At 47.4% G+C, this 17,567-nt stretch overlaps 8 protein-coding genes across 8 annotated transcripts; 5 read left to right on the top strand and 3 right to left on the bottom strand.

Moving 5' to 3' along the window:
* Window positions 1-31: 31 nt before the first annotated feature.
* On the top strand, window positions 32-1,455 carry LY89DRAFT_724429 (FAD/NAD(P)-binding domain-containing protein; the record flags this gene model as incomplete). The annotated part of the gene is made up of 4 exons (XM_018218897.1): window positions 32-37; window positions 112-675; window positions 731-1,321; window positions 1,367-1,455. The coding sequence occupies 4 exons, from the start codon at window positions 32-34 to the stop codon at window positions 1,439-1,441; spliced, it is 1,236 nt and encodes a 411-aa protein (XP_018063796.1). The 3' UTR covers window positions 1,442-1,455.
* A 294-nt stretch (window positions 1,456-1,749) lies between these two features.
* Window positions 1,750-4,234, bottom strand: LY89DRAFT_287977 (MFS general substrate transporter). The gene is made up of 7 exons (XM_018206494.1): window positions 3,747-4,234; window positions 3,636-3,685; window positions 3,509-3,579; window positions 3,287-3,461; window positions 3,166-3,236; window positions 2,564-3,119; window positions 1,750-2,518 (listed from the first exon to the last, which is right to left on the bottom strand). Exons 1-7 carry the CDS (start codon window positions 3,794-3,796, stop codon window positions 1,869-1,871), a joined length of 1,623 nt encoding a protein of 540 aa, XP_018063795.1. The 5' UTR covers window positions 3,797-4,234; the 3' UTR covers window positions 1,750-1,868.
* On the bottom strand, window positions 4,235-6,629 carry LY89DRAFT_287976 (general substrate transporter). Its single transcript, XM_018206493.1, has 5 exons — window positions 6,285-6,629; window positions 5,940-6,234; window positions 5,545-5,865; window positions 4,991-5,496; window positions 4,235-4,943 (listed from the first exon to the last, which is right to left on the bottom strand). The coding sequence occupies exons 1-5, from the start codon at window positions 6,393-6,395 to the stop codon at window positions 4,674-4,676; spliced, it is 1,503 nt and encodes a 500-aa protein (XP_018063794.1). The 5' UTR covers window positions 6,396-6,629; the 3' UTR covers window positions 4,235-4,673.
* Window positions 6,630-6,964: 335 nt separating this feature from the next.
* LY89DRAFT_657800 (putative cytochrome P450) lies at window positions 6,965-8,914 on the top strand (the record flags this gene model as incomplete). Its single annotated transcript, XM_018212444.1, has 5 exons — window positions 6,965-7,123; window positions 7,177-7,753; window positions 7,801-8,258; window positions 8,303-8,610; window positions 8,662-8,914. 5 exons carry the CDS (start codon window positions 6,965-6,967, stop codon window positions 8,825-8,827), a joined length of 1,668 nt encoding a protein of 555 aa, XP_018063793.1. The 3' UTR covers window positions 8,828-8,914.
* A 214-nt stretch (window positions 8,915-9,128) lies between these two features.
* Window positions 9,129-10,559, top strand: LY89DRAFT_741148 (uncharacterized protein; the record flags this gene model as incomplete). Its single annotated transcript, XM_018220670.1, has 1 exon — window positions 9,129-10,559. One exon carries the CDS (start codon window positions 9,129-9,131, stop codon window positions 10,557-10,559), a length of 1,431 nt encoding a protein of 476 aa, XP_018063792.1.
* A 157-nt stretch (window positions 10,560-10,716) lies between these two features.
* On the bottom strand, window positions 10,717-11,991 carry LY89DRAFT_287893 (uncharacterized protein). Its single transcript, XM_018206491.1, has 3 exons — window positions 11,524-11,991; window positions 11,308-11,469; window positions 10,717-11,259 (listed from the first exon to the last, which is right to left on the bottom strand). The coding sequence occupies exons 1-3, from the start codon at window positions 11,795-11,797 to the stop codon at window positions 10,874-10,876; spliced, it is 822 nt and encodes a 273-aa protein (XP_018063791.1). The 5' UTR covers window positions 11,798-11,991; the 3' UTR covers window positions 10,717-10,873.
* A 661-nt stretch (window positions 11,992-12,652) lies between these two features.
* LY89DRAFT_287906 (uncharacterized protein) lies at window positions 12,653-13,520 on the top strand. The gene is made up of 2 exons (XM_018206492.1): window positions 12,653-13,361; window positions 13,421-13,520. Coding segments are annotated over exons 1-2 (612 nt in total). The 5' UTR covers window positions 12,653-12,750; the 3' UTR covers window positions 13,422-13,520.
* Window positions 13,521-16,429: 2,909 nt separating this feature from the next.
* Window positions 16,430-16,747, top strand: LY89DRAFT_676227 (lactoylglutathione lyase; the record flags this gene model as incomplete). Its single annotated transcript, XM_018213569.1, has 1 exon — window positions 16,430-16,747. One exon carries the CDS (start codon window positions 16,430-16,432, stop codon window positions 16,745-16,747), a length of 318 nt encoding a protein of 105 aa, XP_018063789.1.
* Window positions 16,748-17,567: the final 820 nt, after the last annotated feature.

The following is a 17,567-nucleotide window of genomic DNA, read 5'->3' as shown; positions in this document are numbered from 1 at the left end:
GCTTAGAAAGTGAGAATAGTGAAGGTTGACCATGCATGTACGTTTCTGCCACCTCAATCCCACCCTGAGAGCATATGAGAGCAAAATAAAATTAACAACCACCCCTCACAGGTAATCATCGTCGGCGCCGGCCCCAGCGGTCTCGTCCTCGCCCTCCTCCTCGCAAAAGCCAACATCCGCACCACGCTCCTCGACTCCGCGTCCACAATCGACGACCGCCCGCGAGCAGCTCACTATGCTCCCTCCGCGATCCAAGTCATGGCCCGCGCCGGCGTGCTTGAGGATATCCGCCGCGATGGTTTCATACCTATGAACATGATGTGGCGGAACGTCAAGGGCGAACCGATCACGGGGATCCCGAAAGTGAGCCAGCCGTGGAGCCCGGAGGCTATGACGGTGTTGCCTTTGAATATGTTGGGGAAGGTGCTGCTGGAGCATTGTGAGAAGGAGGAGAGGATTGAGATTAAGTGGAATTGTAAGGTTGTGAGCGTGGGGAGTGATGCTGGGAAGGCGTGGGCTGTTGCTGAGGTGGGGAGGGAGTTTGAGAAGAGGGAGGAGAGATATGAGGGTGATTATATCTGCGGGTGCGATGGGGCGAATAGTCAGGTTCGACGGACGTTGTTTGGGAATGAGTTTCCAGGAAATACTTGGGATGCGCAGATTATTGCTACAAACGTTCGTTTAAACTCAACTGAAGATAAGGACAAAAAGCAGCTAAGAAGAAAAACAGGTCTATTATCCCTTCGAAAAATTCGGCTACGATGACATCAACTTCATTATCGACAACGAGGACTATTATATGGCAGCAAAGATCACTAATGATGGTCTCTGGCGTGTTTCCTATGGCGAAGACACAAAACATACACTCGATCAGGTAGTTGCCAATCAACCAGCAAAATACGAACGCATGCTTCCTGGACACCCAAAGCCTGGTGACTACAAACTCCTCAACGTTGGCCCTTACAGAATTCACCAACGCTGCGCTCCAAGCTTTCGCGTAGGCAGGATCTTACTTGCTGCCGATGCTGCACATCTCTGTAATCCTTTCGGCGGACTCGGGTTAACGGGAGGATTGGTCGATGTTGGAGGACTAGCAGAATGTCTAGAAGGCATGGAAAAGGGAGTTGCAGATGAGAGTATCTTGAATAAGTATGACGAGATTCGGAGGCAGATGTGGCATGATGTTATCAATCCCGTTAGTAGTAGCAATTTCTTGCGGGTTAGTGCAACAGATCCCGAGACTGCGACTGTGAAGGATGAGTTTTTGAAGATGGTGGATGAGGCGAGTAGGGATCAGAAGGTTAGGGATGAGTTGGATAAGGTGAGTTGAACTTCTTTGATGTGAATGAGACTAATGATGATACAGGCTATGTACGCGATATGTCATGATTTCAAGCAGTATTGGAAGACGCCGGGAAATAGGGTGGAAGCGAAGCTGTAAGAGTAACTTTGAATGCATATTCGTATCTAGACAACTATCATCAAAGTGTCAAGTAATCCATTTGGCTTCCCCTGGCGTGCGACTGCAGAAGCTATGATGCCAGAAAAACAGAAGAGATGGAGGAAAGGACGAATCAAGAGACACCGAACTATCTGACCAACATATGCGGCCGTATCCGCATGTCCAACTCAATGGTATCTCACCTGCAGCACAACCAATAATGCATGCTTGTTTATCAGCACCGCAGTAAAAAGTTATTTGTTTTCAGATGCAACGCATTCGCAATCTCAATGAATCAGGTCAAGAGCCATGCTTTCAATTATAAGGAACAGAGAAGTCGAAGGGATCTACCCTTCTTAACAATTTGCGGATCCGTCAATCTGACCAAGACAACCAAATCCAACGTGCAGTCATCACCCCTGTTCTCTCAAGCAGCCATAACCTGTCCAGCAGTCTTCCTATGCACGCGGCCCAACCAAGTCCTGCTCGTCAACACCCTGATCTTCTTCCCAAGGAACACAAATATGAAGACCGCCAAATTATTCGCCAACAGCACCGCCACGAAAATGCCTCCAATAACCACCGCATACCCTCTCTGCAGAATCCAATCCAGTAGGTAAAGACCCATGCCGAAGCTAATTGCCTGCTTACCCAGATTCATAGCAATCAGCATCTCCGACGTATTAGCGGTGTAGGAATCGACTGCGTATGCCAGCGTGAAACTGAAGTAGAAGTACGCGCTCCAATTTACCATGGCAACACCAGCGAAGTAGCCCATCCAGTGGAGGTTGCGTTGGGCGGTCAAGGCGTAGAGCAGCAGGCCAGCAGGGGCGATGAGCATGGGGATGAAGATAACCCAGAGACGCATTTCGGCTTCTCGGATGCCGTTGTTCTTCCGTGTGAGGTACGCTGCCAGACGATCGGATGTGAAGGTCAAGGGGATGGCGAGGATATAACCGACTGCATTACCAACGGCAATCAAGCCGGAACTGGTCTGTGACCAATTGTAAGGCGGTGCGACAATTTTAATAGGGAATGTATAGTTGAAGGCCAGAGCTCCGAGACCAATGTAGATACCTATGATGTGAGCTTGCGAAAATCAAAAGAAGGAAGAGTGCATACCATAAGTGCTGATGACCCAGAAGACAGCTGGAACGAAAAAGTACGAAAAAGGCCGAATCATAGTCAGGAAGAATTGAGCATCATGATCAATCTTGCCCCACGGTTTGAGCGTTGACAAGTAGGATTTTCGAGCTGGGATATAAGCTGGGCGACTTTCTCGTTGCTCAACCGTTCCTCCTTTGCCTTCATCCGAGACCTCGTCAGCACTGGGAGCTTGAGAAACTCGTAGCTTGCGGTGATATGTCGTCTCTTCCACAAACAAGAAGGCAAGGACGAATAGAGCACCAGCAAAAGCGATCTCGACGTAGAAGAATAAACGCCATGAGTATCCTCCAGCGAGCATGTATCCGGCGTAGAGAGGTCCAGTAGCTCCAAGACAGAGACAGACGGTGTAGTAACCTAGACGATTGCCACGCTCGTGAAGGAAGAAGATATCATTGACGAGTTGTACAGGGAGTGCTTCACAGACGCCGGATCCGAGACCGTGGAATACACGAGCGACCATCAAGCCATTGAAGCTCGTTGCTCGAGAAGCCCCTATCAGACCTGCTAAGAACTTTTGAAATCAGTTACGTTTCTCGTAAGAATCTTGGAGGACTTACACAGAGCATAGATAGCAGCATGACAGGTCGTCTACCGATCTTCAAGTAAAGCGGAACGAGGAGAAGTGAGCCTGGAAAGCATTAGATAGATGTTCGAACAAAGGTTGGGTTCGTCACTGACCAAAACCAAAGGCAAGATTTGCGTACGAGATCAAACCAGACGAAACGCCAGGCGTGACTTTGAACTCCTCGGCCCAGATCTCGATATAAACTGCGGGTCCAAGTAACGCAGAGTTGCCCAAAAAAGAATAAAGAGAACAGATGACAAGAATCATCGTCTTCTTCCAATTCGGCCACTGAATCAAGTTAGCATCTTGTCATACGTGGCTGAATGAAGATATACTTGTAGAGGATCATTCGGATCATCGGCTGGAACAGGGAAAAGAGCTTGTCCGTAGGCTGTATCGTCACCCTCTATTCGTAGCCATTGTCAGAATATGTTAACAACGATGTAAAAGAATCATTCCTACCGATGGCCCTCAGGTTTACTGTGCCGGGAATATCTTCTTCGTGTGCGTGGCTGCGGCGAAGTGTCCATCAGCAATCTATTCGCCACTTCCCCGAATTCGCTCTCAACATACCTGTGCACCAAATGCCTCACTTGATGTTGCTCGACCTTCAAATCTGCCATGATAGAAACCTTTTCAGACACAATAGCTAAGCAACGGAACAAGCGCAACTGAAGAAAGAGAAGACGTCGTTAAGATAGCAGATCTCCCTCCATAAGTCCTTTGGCTCTGAACTCAAATGGCTCGTCCAGCAAACCACCAAGCCTCTTCAGCAGCGCCTTTCCAGAAGGTGGGGCCCCAGTCACTTCACCCCAGTTCTCGCCCCCTACCCCAGACATCCACGGCATGCTAGCCTACAATGGGTTCCAACCAATCTGCCGATCGAGAGATATCCCTGTATATTACTGCTAGCTCGCATAATCCCTTGAATGTGACAACTGTCTGGCTTGCCAAGTCGAGCTAGGGATCTGCCCTCGAGAAATGGCTTTCTCCCCGAGCCACGTGTCGAATAGCGGGATAGATTTTCAGGGCGTTTCCCCTGCCCCACACAGGACGGACATTGGCTAGAAGATGAAGCTGAAAATATCTGAGTAATTGGGAAGATTGTGGCGCTGGTACTTGACTCAATCGAAGGCTGGCGTCCCACGCCTTCTCGTCCCAGGACCTCGTTCTCGGGCTACCATATCTCGAACTAAGGCGAGGCTCATGAGATCTGGACTCAGGCTATATTAGACAAAAATCTGTGCGGCTTGCTAGAACTTTTGCCGCGTATATAAAGTTATGTCGTGCATCGAAACAACAATAGTTTCAGTGGACCAAACTCTATTTCTAATTTGAACTTTGCAGCCAAGCGATGATCTTGGTTCCTTCTCGCAAACCATTCCTTCATGGAAGAACTCTAATATATGCCGAAAAGTAAATTGTTTGCAATAGGTTGCTGAAAATGTGGCGGCGATGCAGGGTACCTGAACGTCCCACACCACAATAGCAGTTGAAAGTTCATACAGTGTTCCCAGAAACATCTTCAACCTCATTGCTGAGAATACCTCCTTCCTTTTCGATGCGCACGCCGCTTTTCTCCTGCATGTCAAATGCAGCTTCATCCTTGATCGTGCATTGAAAAGACTTGAACTTCCAAGCTGGGGTTCGGGCGTTGAAGATCTCATCCCATTCTTCGAGCGAGCGACCTTTCATTTCTGGCATGAAGAAAAAGAAGAAGACGATGCAGAGCGCATTCGAACCGGCCCAGATGTATCCGTATTTCGGGCCCTGGAATAGTCAGTGAGGTTCAAAAAGTCTTCTGACGATAGACATACCCAGTTCAGATCTTGCGGGTTAATGAAATATGGGCTGCAGAAGCCAACGAGCCAGGCGAGAATGTACCCAAGTGAGGTAGCAGTACCGACTGTCCACGCCCTCAAGCGAGAGCTCACCAGTTCAGTTGCAACAGGGTAGCTTGCTGCTCCAACGCAGCCGTTGTAGAAGAAATAGAAGATTGCTGTGAATGCGACCAGAACCTGACCTGTCGTTGTTGTCGTTGGCTTGATAGTATACGCAATCGCACTAGCCAGTTGAGATAATCCGCAAACTGTAGCTCCAAGAATGAGGATTGATCGACGCCCAAATATGTGCCGAATAGCATACATGCCAACGTTGACGCCGACGAAGCCGATACAAGTATTCATGATGGAGAACTGGAAGCTTTTGGTGATGCCCGCGATTCCAAAGAAATAAGTTTGATATCCGATCAAGAACCAAACTCCAGAAGCCGTTTGACATGCTATCATCCCGTAACATAGTAGTGTGCGCCGAAGATCAGTTCCTGAGATGAAGTCAATTTCGCTGTCGTCCAAGTTGTTGTCAACATTACCTCTAAACATGTCGAGGAAGTCAATGCTCTTTGCCAAATTCTTCTCTTCTTCAACACCACGGACCATTTCTGCCCATTCAAGCTCAATGTATTTGCTCTCAACAGAGTTTCCTCTAAGAGTCTCTAGTGCTTTCCGTGCCTGTTGGTCTCGTCCCTTGTGAAGAAGCCATCTCGGACTCTCCGGAACAAAGAACAGTACTATGGTGAGCACTGTTGGAACAATGTATAGACATCCAAGAGGGATCTGATACGATGCTTTGTCCAAACGCACTCTAGTGAAGTTATCCACGACAGCTCCGAGTATCGAGCCGATATTCACCCCTGAATAAGCGAGTCAGCTTTTCAGAATCATCACATTGAAAGGCAAAGTGTTAAGTAAAGTACAAAATACTTACAGTATGCAAAGAGTGCAACCATCACACCACGCAAATGCGCAGGTGAGGCTTCTGCGGTGTAGACGTTGGAAAAGGTTACAAAGAACCCGTTGGCAAGGCCAAGCAGAAGACGCCCAAAGTAAAGGACTCCCTTGCTGGTAGTAGCCATCTGAATTGCAACAGCTACAGCATTAAACGCACAAGCAAGCCATAAAGCTTGCTTTAGTCCGACATAGGCACTGAAAAAGCCTGCGATGAGGGATGAAACGAAAGATCCCAGGGTCAACAGAGAGGTGATCAGTTGCTGCACAGTACTCTGCACAAACTCTCAGCTTAGAACTACTTCAGAATTGCATTACCACTTACATCAATTCCATACCCAAGAGCACTTGTTGGGTCTTCGTAACCGAAAACCTTCAAAAAGCCTGGCATCGCTTGCAGAGCTCCAACTGCTGCCGAATCAACTCCATATTGCATATTTGCTGTTGCAACTAGACAGCAAAGTAGGAGGCATGTTTCGGGATGAGACGACAATACTGAACTCAGATTTAGAGTTTCACGAGGAAGTGATTGGAAATGTCTTCGCCTTGAAATCCTTCAGAGGCTTCGCAACTTGCATCAGTGCCCTCAGGGGTTGTTTCTCTCATTGTCCCACTTTGGTACCGAGTCAGATGGAACAGCGCTACTGGATCCAACGATCCGGGGCCACTGTGGAGGTGAGCGGAGAATTTGTGGTTCCGCTTGTTTTCAGGGAGCGGGTTAAGCAAGCCGCCACGAAATGTCGCTGAGAGCTTTTGAATCTCAGTGCAGAAAACCCCACACTCTGTGTAATTTTATGCAAGAATGGCCCCACATTGTGCTGTTGATTACAGAAACTGATTCTTTACCTGAGGCACAGTCAAGGTGCCCAGGGTAGGATGTCGGTTGTCGGCATGGACGAGGATTCTATCGTGGATGCTTCAGAGATTGCTATAATAGTGCCAAACAGACAATTCTTAGAGTTTCGCGTGTAGACAACTCCTGAAGCTTGAACCTACGCCATCATCATGATCACAGATTCGTTCTCTTCGACAGCAGCATGGATGCAAGTCCAGGCTGCGCTTACCAAGCCAGGCGTGACCGACATCGTACTGGCTCTCGTGGTCCTTGGCGTAGTAGCTCTGGCGGCGGATTATGCACATATGCTGTATCTTCACTATAGAATGGTGAGTGTCGCTATATACATCGTCCATAAATTCAGTTATTGAACAAGTGCCAGCCCCCGGGTCCTCTACCCTGGCCAATTGTTGGAAATACATGGCTGCTTCCCGACAACAAGCCATGGATCTATTTCGAGGAAGTGGCAAAGCAGTATAAAACGCCGCTGATCACCTTCTGGATCGGCCGCAATCCAACAGTCTGGATTTGTGATGCTTGGGCAGCTTCTGAACTTTTGGATAAAAGAGCCGGAATTTATCCCTCGAGGCCTCGAATGGTCGTCTTTGGCGAGCTTGGTCCAGGTCAAACGAACCTCGTGTCCATGTATTATGGCGACCGATGGAGAGTCCATAGGAAGCTAACTCATATTGGAGTTGGACTTCAGCAAGTCCGCAATTACCGGCCCTTTCAGAATGACGAAAGCATGTTGGTTGCTCACAATATCATTAAAACGCCTGAACTGTATGAGAAGCATTTCGAGCGATACGCTGCTAGTGTTGTGTCCATCATTGGTTTTGGAAGGAGAATTTCCGATACCAAAGACCCTATAATTAGTGAAGTGCTCGCTGTGATGCAACGTGCGGCTGAGTTGAACGTACCGGGGAAAACATTCCCAATGCTTATGGAAACGTTCCCAAGTAAGTACTGACCATTTGGATCCGAGCATAGCTGACACAATTGACAGTCTTGGCGAAGTTCCCAAACGCAATTGCGCCCTGGAAGCATGGCCTGGGAGGCAAAAACTCACGAGGAGGCAGCTTCTACTATTCTCTGGCTGAGGAAGCGAGAGACAACCCAGAGCAGCCACAGTCATATGTCAAGAAGATCTTCGAGGAAGCACCAAAGTATGACTTGAGACCAGAAGAGATTGCTGCCTTGACAGGAAACCTCTTCGGAGCCGGTAGTGATACTTCGAGTTCCACTCTCGTGACTTTCGTCCTCGCTTGTTGCGCGTTCCCAGAAGTGTTGCCAAGAGCTTGGGAGGAATTGGATCGTGTGGTCGGGCCAGATAGAAGTCCTTCAATGGACGATGAACACAATCTGCCTTACATTAAAGCATTCGTGAAGGAAGTTTTCCGCTGGAGATCAGTCGCCATCATTGGCGGTCAGCCACATGCTCCCATCCAAGATGACGAGTACAAGGTAAGCCTTCCAAGACAGGAAATGGCCATGGCTAACGATTTCAGGGCTGGCTCATTCCTAAAGGTACTTGGGTACAAGGAAACGTTTGGGCGATACACCACAGTGAAAAGGAGTTCCCAGACCCTGATCGATTCTACCCCGCCAGATATTTGAAAGAGGACCCCCAAAATCGTCCGTTCCCCAATGAAAGAGGTTATATGACCTTCGGCTGGGGCCGTCGCGTCTGCAGCGGTCAAGGTTTGGCTGAGCAAGGAACTTTCATCACCATTGCACGACTCCTTTGGGCCTTCAATATCAGGAAGGCTAGAGGGCCAGACGGCAAGGAAATCCCTGTAGATATATTTGCCTACACGTGAGTATTTTTAACTCACTCGAATAGTAAAACAAGCTGACAGCAGAACAGAAACGGATTGAACATGAGACCAGAACCTTTCAAGTGCCAATTCATTCCGAGATCTCTAGAGATCCGCGCCACGGTCGAGCGAGAAGGAGAGGAGGCTGAGCAGCGTTTGTCGGTTTACGACGGAGAGACAAAGTATCGTTTAAGCCAGTGGTTCACGAAGGCCTGAGCTGAATGGACTTGTGGGCGGACAGACGGATGAGGAGGGGTCGTTGCAAAGTTTGGTCCAGATAGCATTGGTGGAGCCTGTATTGTCGTTTTGTAGATTCTAATTGAAGAAATGAGAAGTCCATAGTAGACTTGACTGCAGGATTACTGCTTGTTGGAATGATGTGGAGATGTTGGACTACAGTAAAGAATGTCTGACTAGCGCGTTTGATGCACGAGACTTCGCGTCAGAAACGCGAACCTCCGGTTTTATGCTCTTCCGCAGAATAAATTCCTTCTCCATCTCAACTCCAACTTCAAAAATGGCAGATTACGGATCAGATCATGCGATATCCAGTACAGACGTCAAGCATCCAGATGGCATGCTTGCATATACAAGCTGGGGTGAACTGGAATTCAAGGGCCATTCTTACGACAAAGGGGTCGCCGACTACCTTCCCCTCCTCGAGCCTCTAAAGACAAAGTGCGGTGCAATTGCGAAGCATCAGCCGAAGAAGCCTCGGGGCCAGCCTGCGATGTGGTGGAAAGCACAATGCATCTTTCGGGGCCTAAATGCGAAGGGATCCATCGCAGATCTGCAGAACACTCTACGCGGCCACGAAGATGATCGAGTATGTGATGCTATTGTACGACTTAGCGAGAAGGCGAAAAAAGACTTCGATGTCAAGGATACAAAGCAGAAGGATCATAATTGGTTAAATACGCTATCTGAAGACGAGAAGGCGCAAAAAGACCCCGAGCGATATTTGAAGGAGAAGTTCAAGCAAGGAGAAAAGAGCAAAGAGATTGTCCAATTTCGAGCATACAGTACAAAATGGTTGCACGAAATTGCTAAGGAACTCGGCCTTGAATGCCGAACCACGAGAGAACCAAGTAGATCGATGTGGTCCGCGGTAGATTATCTGGCGATTGTTGGCCAGGACAAGGAAGTCGTTGAGAAAAAGATACAGTCGATAGATAAGGAATCAGAACGAATGCGGCGTGAGGCAGAGGAAGAACGAGAGAGACAAGAGAAAATCGCCAAAGATAATGAGCGACAGAAAGAGCAAGCTAGAGAGGCTGCTCTGACGAAGTGCAAAGATTGGGATGTGACTGGTATATGGAAGATCGACTGTCCTTCCATCACGAAAACCTATGGAATGGAGGGTAGTGATGAGCTTTCTATGCAGATATTCGTCGAAACGACCAGCAAAGGCGCCCAGATGTTTGCTAAATTCAATTTCGAGATTATCGAAGGGGTGATGCGAGTCGAGAGGCAATCTGTGGAGAAGCCAATATTCAAAGCGAAGGATGCTGCCAAGTCCGCTTCTACGTCGGGAACAAAGCGTCGCCGAGAGCATGATTTAGACGATCAGAGGGATAGATACGATCGCTACAATGACTACGAGGACTATGAGGACGAAGACCGACGGAGTCCTACCCCAGAGGCATTCTCCCTTGGACCAACAAATCAGCCCTCAGCGGAACATCCTACTTGGAACTACAGATACCGAGCCTCAGAGACCGAGGGTGAAATCCAACTTGAGGAAGATAAAAACCTGTATCAAGTCACTTTCCTGGGACCCAAAGGCCGCACATTGAAGGGCACTATTGGTGCGAGCCTGCTCAAGGAATGTTCCTTCACTGGCGTCAAGTTTGAACCTCCCGGAAAGGAAGCTATCGACATCGGACAGGCTTGGGCGGATCTCAGCGAAGCTGCTTATAACAGGGCTAGCTATTCTCGATGGCATTGAATATCTAGAAGTATCGAGTTACCTCTCAGCTGCGGAATCTGCTAACTGCTATTCTTTCATGACCTTGATAATTACATCTGGGGAACTATATTCGATAAAATTGGTATTGTATTTTGGTCTAACAGTTGGAATTTTGTTTTATATTCGATTAGTAGGCATGGCCGCTTTATTTCGGGGCCAGTCACCCTCGGCTTGCCCTCCACCTCAGTTGTGTGAGAAGTCCTGCCCATGAGTAACCTGAGCATACTTAATTGGATACTGATACAAAAACCTTGCCTACTACAGGAAATTACGAACAAACATCCGCTAGCCTTTTAATATGCTGCTTCCTCCCTCTTCATAACCCAATTCGTTACTGCATCAAAGTTCCGACATGTATGCACCTGATCAGTGTCAACGTAACTAGTATTCTTCTCCGGGTGCCATCTTGTTGGTATGGGCGTGAAATCACCAGAACACATGATCCATTGCCGAATATGATCAATGCAATGATACAAGTGCAACTTGCCTCGCTGGACAGGGTAACGATTCGGATCAAGTGTCTGCCGCAGACCTTCCACACAATGAAGAGTATGTAAAACATCCAGACCACCAATGTATCGTCTCTCATTGTTGGGGCCCAGCTCGTAATAATACTTTTGCAGTCCAGCAGGTCCCCAGCTATCGCGAACCTCAACTTCGGTCATGAAAAAGTATCGTTCTAGCTATTTGTTAGTAAAAGCGATATTTGACTGGGGGATAGCCGTACTTTGCAACAATTCGTGCCAGTTTTCATCGATCTCATCGGTGGGTGGCCCGGAGTATACCTTACTTCCTGGCTCCCGCTCCAAGTACGTCTTGCCATTTTCATCGAAATTGAGATTGCCAGTGAAAGTGTATGGACGGAAGGACACTTCAGACCTCGCAGTACCTTATGCAAATTAGAATGTGCAATAGATCAGATCTCTCAAGTCAAGAGCCATACTTAGCTCGGTTGAGAATGCCCCATAATGTGATTCCCTCAACAGAGAATTACGGATGGAGACCTCGAAGGCAATGACTACTGCTAGGAGAAAGAGTAGGGAGAATGTGCTGAAGACCCAAAATCTTGGGACAAGCCATGATTTTGGTGATGGGTTATTCTTCCTACCACAGGCTTCACAGGAATCGGGACTAGATAAGTCATCGTGCTCATGGTAAGAGTCCTTGTCGTCAAGTGTCAGGTATTTCGGTTTGAAAAGTTGAGGCATAGAGGCCATAGTGTACAGACCAGACCAAAGGATATGTGACTGGAAATGCAGCCAGAGTGACAGAAATGGCTGGAGAAAGCCGCTTCACGAGGCTGGCTGGCTTGGTTTGTGAGTCCGGACGTTGGTGGAGTTGTCGTCAGGGATCCTTGAACGAATCTGATGGGTTCGATTCGGAGGAGCTGTACTCATCAGCTTGAACCCATCCCAATCAAGATCTGTGCAAGTGCGGGTGCCCAAAGGCCAGACCTGTAAGCTTATCAGCCGATATGAGCTGTCATGTTGTGTTCTCCACTCTCTGCCTATACAATTAGGGCTTCTTCACTGCAGCAGAATGCAAGGATTTTTGGACTTCTGCACCTGATAAGCATGATCACCGAGGAAATCTCTTTGCAGGAAACATGTTCCTGAATCCTGAGCAGGGTTTACACCCACTCTTGGCATCCGTTATCTTTGTATCTTTGGGTGAGGCAGAGTTGGAGGAGTGGGATCAAACAATTCTTCAAACGTTGGACGCTGCCAGCATACAGCTAGGCGGGATTCTTACTGCAGGCAGCTGTTCTAGACGCCCTAAACATCTCTTTCTGATCTACCGACCAAAACTGAGGCTCGAGTCTCCCCTGCTCACGAGAATACGACGCAGTCAGCAACCCCACTACCCCATAATTATAGGCGAATGTACATAAACGTAAACTGAGCCTCACCCTCGCATGATACACAGGATCCACAACACCTGCAGACTCCAACGGTTATCTAGACAAAACAGCTTCCCCTCCGTACGTACGACATGGGCTGATTTGCCCCTCCACCGCTTGTCAAGTTGCTTGCAAGTGAAACCAGGGTAGCTGACTGTCACAGCAAAAAACTTGAGGAGAGACATGATCGTAGTCTTTTTGCACTCTTCGCAATAGTTCACATTCTCATTTAAAGTCACATACAGTTGTACCTGTATTCAATTTTCCATTATGAAGTTATCACCTCACCAAGAGTACGAGAAAGTTGCAACGAACGATTCTGAAGAATCTCTCGCCGAGTCTCCAAAAAGCACTCGAGGACGTTCCTTTCTGGTTTCCCCTCGAAAGAAAATCATATCATTGATCATTACCTTCACTCTGCTCATTTTGGTTGTGCTGGTGTTCACGACGCAAATAAATAGAGCGCTTTCAGCACCATCATCACGGCATTGCGGAAGATCACGAGAAGAAGCCATCTCACTGGGCTGCTCTTTCGACCAGTTGACGGCAACTTGGTTACCTGCATCTTGTTCTCGCAAGTGGGAAGATGAATTCCTCAATACTTCCGGAATGGGATACTATACGGAGACTCATGCCACAGAACCCGTCGACTTCAGCAAGTTGGAATTCAACACCACCTACCATTCAAATCGTGTACACCATGTCGCTCATTGTCTATACATGTTCTTGCGGTTAGGGGACAAAGATTCGCCACTTGATGGAATGACGTTGGATCCGCACCATCAAAAGCATTGTGTCAGTCTGATCTTGAGAGAGATGGAGTATTCGCCGAGAGCCAATATCGTGAAGGACCCTGGGCACATCAAGCCGGGGACTTGTTGGTAAGTCAATACATTCTGATTTAGTCTACTCCAGAGAGCGGTTTGCTAAATACTGGTAGATGGTCTCACTTGCGAGAGTTGGAATAGGTATTAGCTCAGTGCAAGCTCATGTTTCTATGTACACGAACCATTCTTGTAGGAGCTATAATGGTTTGAGAGTTTGATAGAAATGTACTTAGAATTGAAAATCATCTTCTGAAAGCATCACACCATGTTTATAAGTTTCTTCTTACCTTTGAAAGTTCTCTATATTCTCTTTTCATCTGAAGCACCTATTGCAGACTTGCAGTATGTCCGGATTCTCATAAAGCCCAAGACTCCATTCCTTGGTCTCGGATCAAGCTTTTCCGCACCTTATCTTGGGTTCGAAATCGCACCAGGGGACAGAGAAAAATATGGAGCATTGTGATATTAGGCAATCAGCATTGAACATATTTGAGCCAAGAGAGAACAATCCAGCGCTCGCAGGCACCGATTACACCTATCATATGTTTTCTAAGATGCATCAAATTCTTGGCAGCGGAGAGCTTATCACTTAAGGATTCTGACAGCAGGATCACACCGAGACCAAAACCCATTCGGAGTAAGCTCCGGAACTGAATATGAAACTCAGCGTTTATCAGTGCTTACAAAGCCCCACCTATCTCTTGGCAAGGCGGATCTAATAAGACTTGGCTGCAGATTTGTCTAAAGTATCTAGACAATAGTGAGTGGTGATAAGATCCTTGTGAGAGATAATGAGACACGTACCCCTGTGGGGTAGGTATACCTCGTAGAGGGCAGTAAGTAGTAAGCAGAGACAAAAGCACAAAGAAAGCCATGCAAACTTGTGGGGATCTGGTTGATGAGCTAGGCCCCAGAATCAGTTTAATAGGGTTATACGCTCGAACACCTGCATTTCTCCACTGAGGTGCGTGAAGCGAAACAGTTCAGCGGTTATAGGGAAACTACTAGACCTTGCCTCTTTGATCCCAAATCCAAGCCGGGCGGTGAGATTCACGTCAAAGAAGAGGAATAGGATGACTGGCTATAGCTTGAAGTTCGGCTCCTCGCCTGACATGGAATTGAAACTTCACCGAGTAGACCAATAGCCAAGTATACTCCGAGAGACTTGCCGGAACATCCACTTCAATCCATATGATGCTGATAAGGGGCGTAGTTGCAGGGTCCATCTATCATCCTTTAGTACATGCATGTGGCCCAGTTATTCAAGACGTGTATGCTCACATTGCTAGGCCCAAGGGTGGACTACCCTAGCTATAGACGTATACCGAGGTGTCTCGAATTCAAATCTTCCTATAAGTAGCTTGCTCAAGACTCCAATCTTCTTAGTTGTCTTAATCCGCTTCACTGACACAAGTTCAAGTCTCTCACACCATCACACCAAATCACATTTACACTTTTCTACACGAAACATCTCAATATGCGTTTCTCCATTTCGATGATTGCCATCATGGCACTGGTGACAGGCATTGCTGCTGTGGCAATCCCTCAGCGTATGTCTCCGTAACTGGAAAAAATACGTGCAGTTATAGCTAACTGGCGAACAGCAGAATCAGCCGTGGCACGTGAAGCTCTTCCTGTTACGGACCCTGGTGTGGATGGATGCTTTGACGATGAGGAGCAGGAGTGTTAGAGGACAACTTGACGGTTTCATCGTTACGTGTTATCGGTGATGGATATGTCACGGTTCACGAAACTCGAATTCTGGTGGAACAGGATTTTGTAGTCAAGAGCACCGGATATTTGACAGCACAATAAAACATCAACAGGACCTCTTTCGGACCTAAACACCATTTTCTTTTTTGCCTACGAAACTTTCGAGGCTGGTAACCTTTCTTTGGCGGAGAAGTGCTCCCTCAGTAGTGATGGCAATGTGTTTACTCTCTGCTTAGAGGGATCCAAAATTGCTCTGGGATGAATGTTCTCGTCTTCTCACTCTTCCTCATTACTCTTGGCAAGTGCTATGTCCAGTTCAAGTAGTTTCTGCCGATTGATTCAAATTGAACTCGCAAATTTGATATTTTGGGAGTGTCAAATTCTGGCAGAGCGCAGAAAAAACTTGCTAGTGGCCTACCCCGCTGAAGTATCATATGTACTTCAACCTCGAGATTGGGTAGTGGGAGGAGGGGATGCAGAGCTGAGTAGGAGCTCCTGATGCAAGTCAAATTCAGAAGTACGCATAAAAGAAGTATCCCAAACAACAAGCTTGGCATTTACGAAAGGTTAGTCAAATGAACAAACGCAAGGACGGAACACGAAGCTGGCTGCAGAACAAGCTAGAAACGTCACTAGGTAAACTCTACATGCACTTGCAGGGGCTTTCCTCATCCAAGCCAACCTTTCGTTTATCTCACTGGGATCCATTGCTGTTGTACTGTACCTGGCATGGAAACTTGCTCTGTATGTTAGAGAACTTAGGCGGCAACAGATATCTACTCTGTGTTCGAAACGCAACTTGTCGGCATCAACTAAATTTCTTCTGCAGCTTCCTTCTGCCTGAATTTATCGCACAGGTATTAAGTACAGCATTTGGTCTGAAATCTGCGTTTTGAAACGGCGAATCTTGGCTGTCATATCTGCCCAGCAACAACATATCTAGCAGATCTAGTCTTTCCTTACCATTCCGTTTTGATGTAAAATCTGTGTGTATCATGGTCCAATACGAGCTACTTATCTATACCAAATAGATCGCAAATCTATCCCAAATAAATCATTCATTTATTCCAAATAGATCACGTGAATGTGTCAGACAGTCATCCGGCGTGAAAATACCCCGCATACAACATACCAACATACCAACATACATAAAGAATGAACGCCATTCCCCTCAATCTCCACCTGGCATCTTTCACCTCAGATCAATACTTGATGAATTAGTCTTGATTTCTTTATGGGGTCGATGACAGTACCACGAACTTGAAACAGAATTGCTTAGTTTCCAACGCCACAATACAGCCACCAAAGGTCTAAGTGTTTCAGCGTGTCTTTTGACCCTGCATGTGCACCTCACTAGCCACAAACATATTTGCTATCCTCTGCCACATACAGGAGTTAAGTTCTTGAAGATGCCTTCTGTTACTCTTCGGATTGCGCGGCCCACGAACAATCTCGAGAAGCTCACCCACTTTTACACTACTGCTCTCGGAATGCGGATCATCGGCTTCTTCAAAGACCACGCTGGGTTCGACGGCGTCATGCTAGGGCTCCCAGACTGTACATGGCACCTGGAATTTACGCATCAACATGGAGTTACAGTGGACCCCGCTCCGAGCAAGGAACATCTACTTGTTTTCTATCTTCCCGCCAACGAGGAGTGGGATACTGCAGTCAAGAGAATTGAGAGCACTGGTGGAACCAGGGTCCAAAGCGAGAATCCGTATTAGGATGTGAAGGGTGCGGCTTTTGAAGATCCGGATGGATACCGAGTTGTTCTACAGAATGCACCCTGGCCGTAGTGTCTGAATAACAGTGTCGAAAAGATTAGATTGGGAAAATCCCCCTTCCTTAACATCAGTTCAAGGTACATCTTCATCGATACTTTGAGACTTCAGAGTTATGCTGATCTCTCGCAGTCTGCCCGAAAGGAGATGCGCACGCGGTTAGCAGGATGTGCATCATGACTGCCCTGATCTTCCCCACAAGAAGTTTTGGGCGTTATTTGTCCGCAGTCTGGCAGCATTCCGATGCGTTTCATCGCAACGTTACTTTGTACCTAACGGACGGTATAGTTATCTAGTTTCGGTCGTGATGGCGCTATCATTACAGTTCGATTCCGACATAGTGGTTGCCACTGGCTCAACGCTTCACGCGCAGACTATCGCTGTCAATCTTCTGGTCGAAGGATTCATTTGACCCCTTCTTGTGGAGTAGTTCGAGGGCTAAGCTTCGGAAATAGCTGACCCGAAGGATTTCCCCCACTCATGGCGTTGCTGTCACCTTCCTTGCATCCAAGCTTTGCGGGGAAAAAGCTTGAGTGTCTGAACGAGCGGGATGTGGCTTTTCATGAACTGGCTTGGAACAATGGCTCGTGTGATGCGCGAGGGTTCTCGGCTAACGAACATGGGGACAAAAGTCCGTGCGTTCAGGGCATCAGAATCATGAATTTTATTAATTAATTAGCTGTAGACCAGCCACATCGCTTAATTAAGTCGTGTACCCAGAAGTCCTGCTGCTCAATAAGCCCATTGATCCATTCCTGAGGAA

The sequence above is a fragment of the Mollisia scopiformis genome (assembly GCF_001500285.1).
Source record: "Mollisia scopiformis unplaced genomic scaffold LY89scaffold_29, whole genome shotgun sequence".
Taxonomy (NCBI): Eukaryota; Fungi; Ascomycota; class Leotiomycetes; order Helotiales; family Mollisiaceae; genus Mollisia; species Mollisia scopiformis.
This window is presented reverse-complemented; position numbering and strand designations above follow the sequence as displayed.

Coding starts and splice junctions, on each gene's coding strand:
- LY89DRAFT_287977 (XM_018206494.1), bottom strand. CDS start 3,796: ATGGCAGATTTGAAGGTCGAGCAACATCAAGTGAGGCATTTGGTGCAC. Junction 3,120..3,165: donor TGCTGCTATCTATGCTCTGT/GTAAGTCCTCCA, acceptor TGATTTCAAAAG/TTCTTAGCAGGTCTGATAGG. Junction 2,519..2,563: donor CTGGGTCATCAGCACTTATG/GTATGCACTCTT, acceptor CTCACATCATAG/GTATCTACATTGGTCTCGGA.
- LY89DRAFT_287976 (XM_018206493.1), bottom strand. CDS start 6,395: ATGCAATATGGAGTTGATTCGGCAGCAGTTGGAGCTCTGCAAGCGATG. Junction 6,235..6,284: donor CTCTTGGGTATGGAATTGAT/GTAAGTGGTAAT, acceptor GAGTTTGTGCAG/AGTACTGTGCAGCAACTGAT. Junction 5,497..5,544: donor CTTCCTCGACATGTTTAGAG/GTAATGTTGACA, acceptor ACTTCATCTCAG/GAACTGATCTTCGGCGCACA.
- LY89DRAFT_287893 (XM_018206491.1), bottom strand. CDS start 11,797: ATGGCCTCTATGCCTCAACTTTTCAAACCGAAATACCTGACACTTGAC. Junction 11,470..11,523: donor GGCATTCTCAACCGAGCTAA/GTATGGCTCTTG, acceptor AATTTGCATAAG/GTACTGCGAGGTCTGAAGTG. Junction 11,260..11,307: donor CTGGCACGAATTGTTGCAAA/GTACGGCTATCC, acceptor ACAAATAGCTAG/AACGATACTTTTTCATGACC.
- LY89DRAFT_287906 (XM_018206492.1), top strand. CDS start 12,751: ATGAAGTTATCACCTCACCAAGAGTACGAGAAAGTTGCAACGAACGAT.